The sequence below is a fragment of the Ceratotherium simum genome, chromosome 18, assembly GCF_057802395.1.
Source record: "Ceratotherium simum simum isolate JZ-2026a chromosome 18, ASM5780239v1, whole genome shotgun sequence".
NCBI classification, from domain to species: domain Eukaryota; kingdom Metazoa; phylum Chordata; class Mammalia; order Perissodactyla; family Rhinocerotidae; genus Ceratotherium; species Ceratotherium simum.
The window spans coordinates 31,606,749-31,622,040 of record NC_141917.1 but is presented as its reverse complement, the minus strand read 5'-3'; the positions used below and the strand labels follow the sequence as shown (position 1 = coordinate 31,622,040).

Below are 15,292 nucleotides of genomic sequence, written 5' to 3'. Positions count from 1 at the left end.
GAAAGCAACTCCATTATACCTTGGGAACCACTGGCCCTAGCAGTCTCCAAAGAAAAGGTGTTGATGTGAGGTGGTTGGGAGGTGGAAAACCTACTCTCTACCATGTGGCTTTCTCCAAAGTGTACTCACAAGGTGACATATGTAGAAGAAGATGAATTATTATTGCTGTTATTGTTGTTATTGCCGTTATTTCTAGTAGGAAGGATCCTGGTCATCAAAGGGTTCCACAGACAGGAAGCAGAAGGTTGAAGCACAAAGTGAATGTCTCCAGCTTATTTATTCATTTTTTAGAATTCTTAATGTACCTAAAACTGCTTTGCACAAAGCTCAAAGTCTTCGCTGAATAAATGCCGCACAAACAAGAGCAGAGTCATGAGTGGGACTAATTATAGGCTCTTTCTTGTGTGAGTTGGATCGTATTTCCCTCCTCTTTGAGGGCAGCGTTCATCTCATCCTTCCCTTAGCAAGTCCTGCCATGGGGATCTGCCAGTGAGCCAGCTGTCTCCAGGGTCACACACGTGAACAGCAAAGGGGCACAGCGGATGGCTCAAAAGGAAGCAGCCCTTCTTCCCTGGTTCTTGCCCAGATGTTCAGGCCATGCTGAGGCCACCCCCAGCACAGCCTTAGTGTCTATTTCTGGACATGGCCTCTGCAAGGATCAGTAACACCTCCACAAATGAATGAATGACTGACTAAATGAATGAGTTCTAGCCTTCTTCATCTTCTTTATTCAAGTTTACTACAGACACTCCCCTGTCTTAAAACAAAAATGACAGTGACCCACCCCAGTAACACATGTGCCTTTTAATCTGCTTATTTTGGAAGCTTCATATTCATCTCCTAGAGCCATCAACATTTACAGAAAAAGAATGGTCATCTCTCTAAGGTGCCCACCCCAAATTACCTATCCCATTCCACTGATGCCACAAAGGGCCTGAACAAGTCTCATCTGGGAGAAAATTTTTAGGAAGTGTGCAAAGAATTCAGGGTCGTCCACCCAAACTTGCAAAAGTATACTGTGTGGACAACCTGCAGCTATAAAAATATACACATACAAAAGGACAGCTACAAAATCAGGGCGTCCATTTTCTTAGATTTGCATTATAAAAAGTAGGGACTTCTCATTAAAGGTCAACTTTAGGGGGGCAGGATTATGATTATGATTCTATGTCTAGTCTCCCCTCTTCCTTATTTTCATGGAATCATCAGAGCACATTGAACCAGCCAGTGAGGCGTGGAAGGGGTTAATCCTAATAATTCATGGGCCAAGGTGGGAAATTCGAAGTTTAAGGTCACACAGTCATTCCGTTGTCAGTAAGTGTGTCATGAGTCAGGGAAGGAGAAAAGTATTTTAATGCTGCCCTTTGGGTCTCTCTCTCTTTTTTTTTTCCTTTCTTTTTTTATGCACTATGAATCACACCATAGTCATTGAGCTACAGCAGACAGGCTCTGGAATTTGCATTGATGTGTGATCTCTGGCAGCCACTACACATTCAATGGACAAAGTCCGATGCTTGCTACACAGAGTATTCCATTGGGTTTGGCCCACAGAGTGTCAGCAGGAAAGGCCACACGGGACTCCTATCTTGGTTCTGGTTTCTCATCAGGGTGTACTTTCTCCTTGATGAGAGGAAACACACCTGGTCCCCGTGCCTCTGTGTATGGCATCAGGCAGGGTCTCGGGGCCCCCAGGATTCTCAGGATAGAAGGCTCTGTCCCTTGGGCAAGGCCAGCTGGTGTTACTTGGCTCCACAAGTGTTGATGTTTTTCCCATCCACGGCATCTTCCACAAGGGAAATGTGGTAATCGGTGGACAGGGTGAAATGAGAGATGCAGCCCACGAGGCCTCGCATGTACTGCCTGTTAGTATGCAGAGCAATTTCCTTCATTCCACCTGCCAGGAAGCAAGAGGGAGACGGGGTGAGCCAAAGGGGAGAATGTCTCTTTAGGACACTTGAGTTTCTATTGACTAAGGTGTCCTTTGGCTGATAGGACCAGTGATGGCTGCGGGTCCCTCAAACTTCTCAGTACATCGCATCTGTCTTAAATTATAATTATCCTTGAAGGAACAGGTTGACTTTGATCAATTTGATACACAACCAGAGGCTACAAATCCCCACGTTATGTGTGTGATTTCTGACCCTACTGACCACTTAAAACCAAAAAGGATCTGGTAAATTTTGAAATGTTGTGTAATGTCAACAAAATGTAATATGTAGTTAGAGGCGATGTCATCTTAAACCAAAAGGAATACACTGATGTTGAATGCTTTCAATTAAGTTAATTTTTAGAAGATATCATAGGGATAGAGATATCTTTTTATGTTTATGTGTCTGCACTAGCAGGTTCTAAGCTATTTACAGAAATACCACTCATTCTAATTCTGAGAGAGGCCAGAAAGACGGATCCTCCTTCCTCAGGGAGAATTCGTGGAGCTATATTTAGCGGGTTCCTGTTCTATAAACAAGAAAAGCATGGTTTTCCTGGTGGATCAGTCCAAAGCACAAAAGCATCTAAGTGCTTCCTGCCCCCTCAGCCATGAGTCAGAAGTTCAGAAAATGAAAGAATAGAGTATCTGGAGAGCTTCCTGATGTCCAAGTATTTGACTGTTCCAGGGAAGTACACGGCTTTGGGGAGCCCAAGCATGAAAAACGGAGGACTAACAAGAAAAAGCATTGTATAATTTAGATTTGGTCAACGGTCACTTACCCACATACAGAGCTCCATTGATGTTGAGCTGCCTCATCATGCCAGGTGATTTGCCTGTTCTGGCCCCATAGTCATCCACAGTTATCTTTCCCGATTGGCCATCCCTGTGAAAACCACCACCATTTTTGGAGCTTCATTCAATCGTTCATTCATTTCAATAAAAATGTATTAAATACCTACTGTGCACCAGGCACTACGCTGAATGATGGAGCTGGAAAAATGAAAAAAAATAACAAATTCCTGGCCTGCAGGAGTTTATGGTCTACTGAGGCAGACAAAAAATCAAATTGTAAATAACAACACAGTGTCACCACGCTACGGCAGAAGAATGCCGGAGTGCTGTGGAATTACACAGGAGGAGGACGGAGGGTCAGGGAAAGCTTCTCAAAGGAGATTCTGTTTGAGAGGAGTTTTGAAGGCAGAGTGGGTCAAGTGAAGGAGAAGGCTAAGGCAAACAGGAAGTGGCAATGGCAAAGAGAGAAAAGACAAGAGGATTGGTATAGACTGAGCATAGAGGATTCTGGAGGTGGGAGTAGGGTGGTGAAAGATGAAGCCAGAAGCAGATGGTGAAAGGCATAATGAGCTTAGTTAGAATTTATCCTGAAGGTGAGAGGGAACCAGAGAAGAACTTTAAGGTGAGGAGTGGTGGTGACATGGTGACACATAGTGAATTTGGATGTTACTCCAGACACAATGGGAAGCCAATGAAGCAGTTTTCATAGGCAGATGGTTACTCTAGGGGAGGACAAAGAAGGGCTTAGAAGTTTCTCAAGGACCCACTTGGAGAACAGTGGAGTGGAGGTGTTTCTCTGTGGCAAGGGCTTTGTAATTTTTTTTTTTTTTTTTGCTGAGAAAGATCAGCCCTGAGCTAACATCTGTGCCAATCTTTTACTTTATATATGGGTCGCTGCCACAGCGTGGCTGACAAGTGTAGGTCCATGCCCAGGATCCAAACCTGCAAACTCGGGCCGCTGAAGCGGAATGTGCTGAACTTAACCACTACGCCACTAGGCCGGCCCTGAGGGCTTTGGTTTCCAAAACTATCCAGCCCCAGGAACCTTCTTCAAAAAAGTACATCTGATTCTATAGCTATTGGAGTATTCCAACCCATGCACACTTTTGTTTTTAATGGGTCTCTTAATGTTCCTTTTTTTCAGAGCAAACTTCTTGTTTCTTGGATTAATAACCTCTCTCTGACGATATTAATGTTAAATCATTTTTTCATTCATAGTCTCTGTTTCCTCCAAGTTGTTTTGTTCTGTTTATTTGTTCTGATACCCATCTTTTATATTGGAGACTTTTTTCAAATGCGTAGTGATCCCTGACGGCCACTTCATAGTTCAGTTTTGAACACTAAAAAGCAGATTAGAAGCTCTGTGTGCAGGATGGGTTTTGTTGACTGTGGCTTCATAGTGCTGTGATCTGGCTCAATCATTTCCTTGGGGACACCCGAATTTTCCACTCTCCCTACTGAGGGGTATAGGCTTGGCTGCCAGCATTCTGAATCTCAATGGGGGAAGAATTATGGGGTTCTTAATATTCAACATATGAACTTGGACATAGTCCCCAATGTTAATTTACACAGGATATGGTAGTCCAGTATTTAGTTAAACTTAGTATCTCCCACTCCAGAGACCCCCATTTCACTTTCTCCAGAGACTTGACTTCCATTACTTTTCCATGGGTAGGGAAAGGGTAGTGTGCCAGCTATACGAAGTAGTGAAGTAATTACTTGAGTTCTAATTCGTCAAGTAAATTTTTTAAACCAATCTTCCTGCTTTTAGCCCCTCATTCACCTTCCAGAGGTTCCTGACTCCACCTCTTTTTTTTGGGGGGGGGTACAATGATATAAATGTGGTTGCCTGGGCCTCACATCTTGATAGCAACTCTTCTAGCAACTCACTTTGGAAATATTTCTCCTGTTCTGTCCTCACCCTCAAGACCACACACTGCCTCCCCATTTTGGATAAGCTTTTTTAGAATCACATACCTGAATGCTGTGCTGGACAAGGCCCTCAATAGCGTTCCTTGTCTGCCCTGACTTTTTTTTCCCTATTATTCTAAAAAATTTCTATTTTTCCCCACTTTATTTCATCAATTCTAAGAATTTTCCACTTTTTATATCTCTGAAATGTAGGCTATAGGAAATAGGATATAGGAATAGGATATAACTTATAATCAATGGCATCTTAGATGTGAAAAAAACCTAGTATCACTTTCTAACATAGTAAGTAATGTAGTTCTTCACTTATTGTCTATTGCCTCCCCTTAGTATGCAAGACCATCAAGGCAAGGATGCTGGTACTATTCAATGATGTATCTCATGTGTGTGGAATAGTATATGGCTCATAGTAGTAGATGAATGAACAAGCAAATTTGTGGAGCTTCAACGTCCTCATCTTAAATGGGAAAAAATACGCCCATTTTCCAAGGCTATTGTGGAGATCAGAGACTACGCAGGCAAAGCACAGAGCATGGTACGTGATACATAGAGTGGTATTATTGTTATTGACTTCATCATCATTCTCATCTACAAAATGAAGATTATAAAACTTAAGTTGCTGTGCATATTAACTGAGATAAAGTATGTAAAGTACCTGGCATCCTGAAGATGCTTAATAAATGAGGATTTCCTTTCTCTTTTCTGCTAGGATTAATGCCTGCAAGACCAGGGTTATTCAGAGCAAGGCAATGTACAAAGTAGGGCTCCCCTTGGAGATTTCCTCTTCATCGATTCCCCTATCTCTGACCCTGGAGCCTGCTGCAGAGAATTAAGGTATCTATCCAACTCTTCTTGCCATAGTTTATATCCATGGCCTTGACCCAGCCCCTGCTTAGATCTGTTGTACCATCCTTTCTAAGCCTGTCTGCTCCTCTGGAACACAACTCACAGTATCTGCTTGAATCCTCCCATCTATCCAGTTCCTGGTCTCAGTTCCTCTGTTCAGCCCCCACTGCAATCTTTTTTTTTTTTTTTTTTTTTTCGGTGAGGAAGATGGGCCCTGAGCTAACATCTGCCAATCCTCCTCTTTTTGCTGAGGAAGATCGGCCCTGGGCTAACATCCATGCCCATCTTCCTCCACTTTATATGGGACGCCGCCACAGCATGGCTTGACAAGTGGTGTGTTGGTGCGCGCCCAGGATCCGAACCAGCGAACCCCGGGCCGCCGCAGCGGAGCGCACGCACTTAACCGCTTGCGCTACCGGGCTGGCCCCCCCACCCCACTGCAATCTAAGACCCACTAGGAGAGATATCAATGATGACAATAGTAAGAGCCACATCTGCTAAACCATTCTCATGGTGCCAAGCTTGATGCCCTGACGTCTGAAGTTCTTCTGGTGGAATATACCCTGTCTTATTCTTCCAAAACACCTGAAATCCTAGCTTGGGTGGGCTGCATCAAGGGGTGGGATGGAAACAGCTTTGATCTACAAGTCTAATCTTGACTCTGCCTACAAACCATTGTATAGTCTTGGGAAAGTCACTTAACATCTGTTTCCTTAGATATCTAGGAAGTGCCTGGAATCCCCACCAATGTGTATCTCGATGCGCATAATCAAACCACAGCAATTTTGAGGGTTTAAAAATCCTTCCACAATGTCTGAGTGTTCTACCAAGCTTCCCTATTCAAGAAAATTGAGAACAGGTGTTCCCTGATGTTCGCAGATGGGAGTTATAAGGATCAAGTGTGGTCAAGCATTTCATATTCCTTTGGCTCTTTCTGAGACAGCCCTTTAATAGATGAGTAAGAGAGAGAAATGAAGAACTTAGAAGCCACATAGTTTGGGGTATCTTGGAGTTGAGTTGAACTATGAACATTTTAACTTAGAGTATATTTGAGATGAAGGCTGTAAATATTCACTATGGGAAGACATTTCTTTTTTCAACAAATCAGAGTTGGGGCTTCATCAAAATCACTATCTGCCTCAAGGGCTTTCTTGGCCACCTGGGCAGCTGATGGGCACAGATCTGCCTCTGTATCCTCACACAACCTTTTGGGTATCAAGGCAGGCACAGTGGACAGGAAGGTGGGGTCCAGCAAGGCTACTCCCACCACAGCCTGTGTGTGAACTGAGTAGGAAACTGACCATGGTAGCCCCATCTTTCCCAAGCCTCACTCATGTCCTCACCCACTGACCTCCCCAGAAAGGGCTATGGTAAATTCTAAGGGAACCCAAACCAAAGATTCTGTTCAGCTCATCTCCCAGAAACTTATCTAACATGGCAGGATTGACATTTCTTTATACAGCTAAGTTGGAGCCTGCTATTCAGTTTCTCAAAATATATCATTAGGAATATGGACATAGGTGGTAAACCTATAATTTTAAGGGAATGATTCACCCAAAGTTAATCAAAAGTCAGGGTAGTGGCCTCTGTGAGAGAGGAGATATGTAATTGGCACAGGGTACACACAGCTTCTAGGGTTCAGGTAATGTAACTTCAAAAAAAAAAAAAAAAAGGGCAATTGCCTACGTAATGAGATTTGAAGCATTCCTCAAAGTCCACATGCCCTGATATCGTATCTCACTAGAGAGATCTAGTTCTCACTAGATAGTGGAGCCCTCTTCCAGTTTAGCCATCAAAAAATTCTTTCTTGGGGCTGGCCCAGTGGTGTAGTGGTTCGGTTCACGTGCTCCACTGCAGTGGCCCAGGGTTTACAGGTTCGGATCCCGGGCAAGAACCTATGCCCCACTCGTCAAGCCATGCTGTAGCGGCGTCCCATATACAAAACAGAGGAAGACTGGTACAGATGTGAGCTCAGGGACAATCTTCCTCAAGCAAAAAGAGGAAGATTGGCAATGGATGTTAGCTCAGGGTGAATCCTCCTCACCAAAACAAAAAAAGAAAAAAAAAGTTCTTTCTCCAGAAGGTGGCTGTTGAGTGAAGATTTGAGAATTCAGCTTCTCTGATCTGTCAGAGTTTGTGAAGAACACAGGTGGGAGTTGGTAGCAAAATGCTCTGAATGACCCAGATCAGCAGTATTGGGAGCCAGGCAAGGTTGGGGAACAGGACAGTGGGACTACAGGGAATTGGAGAGCATACGCCACCTCTGCTGAGCTCCTGCTCTGTCTCACGTTGTGTGGTAGGTACTCACCTAACAGCCTTGACTCGGTGCCACCGACCATCATTGAAGGAGCCGTTCACCATGATGGATGCCACACCACTGCCCAGATTGTAGCTAAAGGCATCAGAGAAGACCAAGGAAGAGAACAGAATAAAGCACCGAAGCACAGGGAGACAGTCCTCCACAAATGCTTCTCATTGCAAAAGTTCTTTGGAACTCAAAATATAGATTCCTTAACTCAAAACAAAACAATGTTATAAAAGGCATTAGGTTTCCAGGATAGGCCATGAATGATAGGTCTTTTAAATTTTTAATTGTGGTAAAATATACATAACAAAATTCACCATCTTAACTATTTTTAAGTGTACAGTTCAGTAGCGTTAAGTACTTTCACATTGTTATACAAGCAATCTCCAGAACTCTTTTTATCTTGCAAAACTGAAACTCTGTATCCCGTAAACAACTCCACATTCCCTCATCCCCAGCCCCGGCAACCACCACTCTACTTTCTGTCTCTATGAATCTGACTACTCTAGGTACCTCAGATACGTAGAATCATACAGCATTTGTCTCTTTGTGACTGGCTTATTTCACTTAGCATAGTGTCCTCAAGGATGATTATTTTTAAGCACTATGTATAGAAGCATCATTACTATAGGATCAGGAACAAGAAGGGCTTTATTATTTGTAATATGTTGTACTAGGTTGAATAGTGTCCCCTCAAAATTCATGTGAACCCAGAACCCCAGAATGTGACCTTATTTGGAAATAGGGTTTTTGCAGATGTAATTAGCTAAGGTGAAGTCATATGGATTAGGGTGACCCTAAATCCAATATGACTGGTGTCCTTATAAAAAGAGGAAATTTGGACACAGAGACAGAGACACATAGGGAAGAATGCCATATGAAGATGAAGGCAGGGATTGAAGTGATGCCTCTACAAGCCAAGGAACACCAAGGATTGCCAACAACCACCAGGACCTAGGAGAGAGGCACAGAACAGATTCGCCCTCAGAGCCCCCAGAAGGAACCCACCTGGCCAAAACCTGCACATTGGACTCCTAGGCTCCAGAACTGTGAGAAAAGAAATTTCTATTGTTTTAAGTCACCCAATTTGTGTTTTGTTATGGCAGCCCCTGGAAACTAATACATGTGTTTTCACTTTTTAAAAAACAAAACAGAACATTGCAGAGTAGGCCGAGCCCCAAAGAGATTAAGGGAATTTGCCTAAATCCCAAAGCTAATGTACAGGACTTGAACTTGGCATCTTATCTTCCCCTCCCCTCATTTTACTCTGATACCAGGTCACTCAGCAGCTGTCTATTTTCTATTTCAGTTTACAGATACCCTGATACCCTAAGGGTATCAGAAGACATACACATGTTGTTTACCAGAGAGAAATATCCCTCTTAGTCAGTGTTCATTCAATTATTCTAATTTAATTCAATTCAACAAATATTTAGTGAGTGACTACTCTAGGTCAGGCACTGGGCCAACGGCCTAGACCTCCCCTTGATAATATAATAAAGCCAATGTAATCATGCTTTTGAAGGAAAAACTGCTCCACCCAGGACAGTTCTCTCCTCATCTTTTAAGAGGACATGTCTCTCCTTTACCTCATTGGCCAAGAAATGGGAATGCCAAGAGGAAACCTGGATTAGCTACTGAGCTCTTGCACTCAGTCTGGGAAAAGAGCAAGAATAGAAAGCGCTGGTCTTTCCCCAGGGAAAGCACTATGGGTCCTTTCTTTGATAATGGAGGCTCAAAGAAGTCACACAGCCCATATCGACATTGAACCAAAAATAGAACATGGGTGACTCGACAAGCCATGAGACAAAGCTGTCACTCTGACCCTGAAAAATCCACTGTTTCCTAACGAATTTTCCCACATCAAGTGTCTCCTTTTATGAAACAGCCTGGAGGTGGAATTTTCAGATTTCATTAATTAGTGGCCAAATGCTTACAGAAGAAATGTATGAATATGAAGCAGGGCTGTGAGCTGGTTGGCAGAAACTTAGCTGAATTACCACGTGTGGCTTTCATGAGAGGCAGCACAGGGCAATAGAAAGAGCGTGGACACTTGGATTGGACTAACCTGCCTTGATTTCCAGTCTTGCCAATTACTAGTGTTGTGACCTTGGGCAATTTGCTTCACCTCCCTGAGTCTAAGTTTCCTCATCTGTCAAATGGGGGTAATAATACCTCTCCTATAGGGAATACTAAGTAAGATAACGTAAGGAAAGAGCACAGCACATAGTGGGAACAAAACAAATAATTCCACCATCTTAAATATATGCAGTACTTAATGCAGCTCGTATACAGGGTTGACAATATATCCTGGGGAACTAGCAGTAAGGAGAGAGTTGCCACCAGGAGTTAAACTCATCAAGCCTCTCCTGGAAGGGTAGTCATGTGTGAGAGTAAACCAACAGGCTGTAAATATGTAACCAAAAAGGTCAGGACACCCAGATCTCAGAATCAAGGTGAGCTGGGTATAATCACGGGGACGCTAGACTGGAATGTGATTGTAATCCAGTGAATGGAAACCTTTTAAGTTGTGTTTGGACAAAGGAAGGGCTTTCCTCTCTTTTGTTCTCCAGCCTGATAAAGTGCCTGTTCATGCAAAGAGCCAGAATGCGCTCAAGGGAGTCAACAGTGGATCTAGCAGACAGGAATCCAGCCATTAATGTTGATGGGGCACAGGGGTGAGTCAGTTGGCATCTCCGTGGCCTGACTTTCCAACTCCTGCCCCCGACTCTATCTGATTTCAGACCCTCCAAATAACCTCCTACTTCCCCAGATGCCCTGCTACTTCACCCTGGGATATCTGTTTCTTTTATATAATAATAAATGACCAAGAATAGTGGGTTACCTTCATTGGGAGAGGGCATGAGGGAGCCTTTTTGGGTGTAGGAAATGTTCTATATCTAGGTGATGGTTACACAGGTATTTACATGTTTAAAAATTTATTAAGCTATACACCTAACATTTGTGTACTTTATGTAAATTATACCTCAATTAAAAGAATAAAAACATATGAATGAATGAACAAATGAATGCACGTCTGGTATCTCTATCAATGTCTTGTGAATCTGGTTGGCACGAATCGGGTATCCTGGTCCAAGTTCACCTAATCATCTTAGCTTGCATGAAAGGCTATGAGGGAGAGCACCAGGGTAGACCACCAGGAAATGCCATCAGGTGAGGCCTTTTGGAAGCCACTAGGCTGTCTCCAGGTGGTGACACTTCTTCGTGGAGCCTCCTTTAAACTGTACCACAGGGCAACTTGCTAATGTCAGATCTCTCCCTTCTCTGTTGTATGAAAATGTTATCAAGGTCACATGGAAAATCAGTGGATAAGATCGTCAGTCGAGTGATTTTCACAAACCTGCTCATTGGGTTCTATGCCCCACATATAACAATAAAACAAACAAGACAAAACAGAAAATAAAAGACCACGCTCTTAGCTGAGCACTTTGATTGCCTTTCTTCTACTCAAACTTGCACCAAAACGAAAAATAATTTTTATTTAGAGTTCTGTTGATCTTCCTTATTCTCTGGCAGAAGGGCTTCGCCCACTAAATTAGGAAAAGGATTAGCATTTAGACGAAGGAAGAAACTCAAGACAGTTGAGAATATATTTTATTATCTTCCATTTCCTATTGTTTGTTTGGACCTGGATCAAACAACAAAACTTAAAAAATGTCTCAGCCCCCTAATAGACCAGATCACTCTCTAGGTTCCACTGATGTAAGCTGCTGGAGGGCAGGACCTATGTCTTATTAAAAATAATAACAGTAACAATAATTATAGCTAAATTTTATGACCCAGTATTGTGCTCACTTCCTTACATATGTCATTGATCTAAGGCAGGGGTTTTTAGAATACAGAACACACTTGATCAAGAATAATAATTTTGATAATTGTTATCACTAATAACTAGATATGCCAGGCCCTGCACTAAGCGCTTTACGTGAATTCATTCATTCAGTGCTCACAACTAACCCTTTCCTTTCATGGAGAAGTTGAGTAACTTGCAGGAGATCACATGGCTGTGGGAATCTCACATGTCTGACTTGGAAGCCCAAGCTTTTGACCACTTTGGGCCATGTTTCTCAGTGCGCGGTTCCTGATTGTTTCCAATCAAATTCTGGCACCCTCCCAGACCTACTCCATCAGAATCTCTGGGGGTGGGCCCGGCAATTTACCTCTGAAACAAGCGCCCCCCCGAACTGACTCTCTGTCTGCTGACATTTTCAAACCACTGGCCTACACTCCAACTCCTCTCTACACCCAGCCTTCTGCAGCGCTTCCATACATCTGGATTGGGTGAATGGATGTGGGGTTACTGCCCAGAGGAAGGAAGTACAGCAGAGCAGAAACACCATGGCTCCAGGCCTGGGATGGGCACAGATGTCTGCCTGGCGTGGGCTAAACAGTGCATCCTTTACACAGAACACAACCAGAACTCCAGGCTTAAAAGAAAAACACGGGGCCAACTGTCAGAAACCTGAGAAAGAAATAGTAACATAAGAAATATGTCCTAGATGGAGTGGAGTTGTTAGAAGGGCATCCAGGAGGTGTGGGAAGATGGGGGGCAACCGGGGGCTGGCCAGGGCTAGGTGTGAGAGCCGGTGGGAGCTGTGGGGCGGCCCTGGGCAGATCGAGTTTCCCTGTCCGGCTGGGGTGGGTGGTGAATAGGTTTAGCTGGCGGTTTAGGGGGGAAGTTGGGCCTCCCACCCACAGCTGAGCTACTGTTTCAGTTCCCTTTTCTGGGCACAATCAAGTACTTGAGGCCTTGGCGAGGTTAACCACAGGAAAACCACAAGAAAATGGCTTCGCGGCAGCCAGCTCAAAACTGGGGTGTGAAGAGCTCTGCATTTGACCTTGGGGCCAGGGGAGGAAAGGGGGGAGAGAGTGAGAGCTGCGCTCAGGGCCAGCCTCCAGCCTTCAACCACACATGTCTCACAAAATTCCCAACAACCGTAGGATCGCATCCCTTAGCACGCTCTGCTATTTAGGGGCAAGCGTGATGTTGGACAAGTGACATTTCCTCTCAAAATGCCTTTTATTCAAAGTGAAAAGACTTACATTATCCTACTCTGGCTGTCACTAATCCCAGTGCATGGCCCATGGAAGCCCCAGAATTAAGTCTTCATCTTCTCTGTAGTTCCGTTAACTCGCCTATGTCTATTTCACTTCCAATTAATTCCATATCATTTAGTGAACACTTGTGCTAGTCACCAGAGGGGGGATTAGAGAAGGAAAAGCCCAGAGAAATTCCTGCCCCCATGGGGCAGATGGTCTAGAGACTGAGGAGGGGTTTCAAACCTTAGTAGGCATCAGAATCGCCTGGAGAAACGGTTAAAACAAGATTGCTGGGCCCCACTCCTAGTTTTCCTGGTTCAGTAGGTCAGGGATGGGGCCTCAGAATTTGCATTTCTAACAAGTTCCCAGGTGATGCTAATGCTGCTGGTCCAGGGACCGCACTTTGAGAATCACTGATCTAGATGAGTTATTTCCAACCTCAAGTGAGGATGTGTCATCACAATCTCTAGAGAAGCTTTCTCATATTACACAAGCTCCTCCCTGCCCTGTGGGAACCTTGCTCTCATCCATTCTGGTGGGGAGAAGCTGTCCAGGTAATCTGTTAGCTATTTCATAGCTACTCATGTGACAAATTTGAGAACAGGCTAAATTGACTTAAAAGAGGTAAGAACTTCCAGGACTGCCTTGTCAGTATCGCCGAAGAAGCATTTACAACAATCCAAATCTTGGGTTGATCTACTGAGACATGAATCTGTGCTTTGTTCTTCTTTGCAGTGAGAGATTGGAAAGCAGGCATGCTCCTTCCCAAGGCTAATAGGGAGCGGAGTCAGAATTTAGAGTCAGGAGATTAGATCTTCAGATCTACCTGAGCTGGTGAGCACTGAGCTGTGTACTCACATCCATGCTTGGCAGCATCCGAGTCCTCTTTCTACTACTTCCTAATTTTCAAGTTGGGAGCATGTGGCAGTGACATCCTAGAACGGGGGTCACAAAATTGTTCTGTAAAGGGCCAGATAATAAATATTTTAGGCTTGGCCATAGAGTCCCTATTGAAACTACTCAAGCGTGCCATCCATGGTAAATGAATGAGTATGGCAGAATTCCAATAAAACATCACCTACAAAAATGGGTGGTGGGCCGGATTTGCCCCTCAGGCTGTATGTAGTTTGCTGATGGCTGCTCTAGAAGATGGATGTTGGAAAGAAAGACCAGGAAGCTCAAATAAGCCTGGAGCTTCAGGCAACAGTCTATTCCAGTAGACTGTGTCCCGGATCACGTTTACTTCACTCTCATTTGGCATGATGTGCATTGTTTGAGAAAAATCACAAGGTGATGCTGACAGCAGCTGGTGAGGTGGTTACCTGAACACCAGGGCTCCATCCCGAAGGCCCAAGGAAATGAAGTCACTGTTGGGCCTCATGGGGCTGTCTCCTCTCCACATCAACAGGCCATCTTTGGCAGTTGTCTTAAACCTCATGAATGCATTTGATCTTGATCCTGACACCCTAGAGGAAATACACAAACAGTTGCACCAAATCAACCAGTATCCACCAACATCCATTGCTAAGTAATCCCAGTTTCTTCTTCCAGCCCTGAGAAGCCAGGTCTAAGGATAATCTGGCATTTCTGACACTTATTACCAGGAGATTAGAAATGGCATCACCATCATGGGTCTAGAAGTCTGGACTGATCATTCTGCAGCAGTGTCTTCCTCTCCAAGTGTGGTGAAACCACACTGAGTGGTTGTGACTGCTGAGTCACAGATTAGCCAGACACCAACCAATGCCACAGTCCCAGGCTGCATCCCCAATACACACCTCAGTTTTCTCTCTTTCCTGTCCTACCACTTAAAAGTCCTTGTGAAAGTGTTCCCCATTCCCCAACAGAAAGTGGGTTTCTTAATTGCCGAGAGGTTCAAGTTGGCAGCTGCTCTGGGCTATGATCATGGCTGTGGATGGCCAGCTCTGGTGGTGACTGTTCTTGAGGGCACAGGAGGAGTGACTGGACAGGGGGCACAGTGTCAGCCAAAGAAGGTGGCTTGATGGGATGATGGTCTTGAGAGGTGTTGGGGCAGAGGCAGGCTGGAGAGGAACAGGAAGCCAAGAGGAAAGGAGGTGTGCTCAGGCAAGTCAGGTCCCACCCCTACAGCCATGGCTGGGAACAGGATCATATGCTTATGTGTTCTTATCAATTCTTGGGAATAGACTAATTCAGAAATCCAGTCTCACCAAAGTGATGTGGGGAGAAGAGCAAGCATAAGGTCCTTAAATAACAGATGAGATTAGAGTAAACATAATTTAATATTGCTACTAATATGGCACTATAGTGCCATATTTCCATTCTCCTAGAGTGGATTGAGTGGTGAACAGTGGAGGGGGACTTTTGTCTAGGCTTCACAGAGCCTAATATAGACAGGAAGAGACCAAGTTTGCCTTCCTCATGCAGGGCTCAGAGTGGTGAAGGAGGAC

General features: G+C 44.3%; 1 protein-coding gene across 2 annotated transcripts in view; it reads right to left on the bottom strand.

The window, feature by feature from the left end:
* Positions 1-701: 701 nt before the first annotated feature.
* EGFLAM (EGF like, fibronectin type III and laminin G domains) overlaps positions 702-15,292 on the bottom strand; it is a 175,784-nt gene continuing 161,193 nt past the window's right edge. For both annotated transcript variants that reach the window (XM_087443212.1, XM_087443213.1), the window contains 4 exons: positions 14,186-14,329; positions 7,806-7,889; positions 2,710-2,813; positions 702-1,894 (listed from right to left, as the gene is read on the bottom strand). In XM_087443212.1, the coding sequence (XP_087299338.1) occupies positions 1,740-1,894; positions 2,710-2,813; positions 7,806-7,889; positions 14,186-14,329 (487 nt within the window). In that variant the 3' untranslated portion in view covers positions 702-1,739. The remainder of the gene's footprint in view (positions 1,895-2,709; positions 2,814-7,805; positions 7,890-14,185; positions 14,330-15,292) is intronic.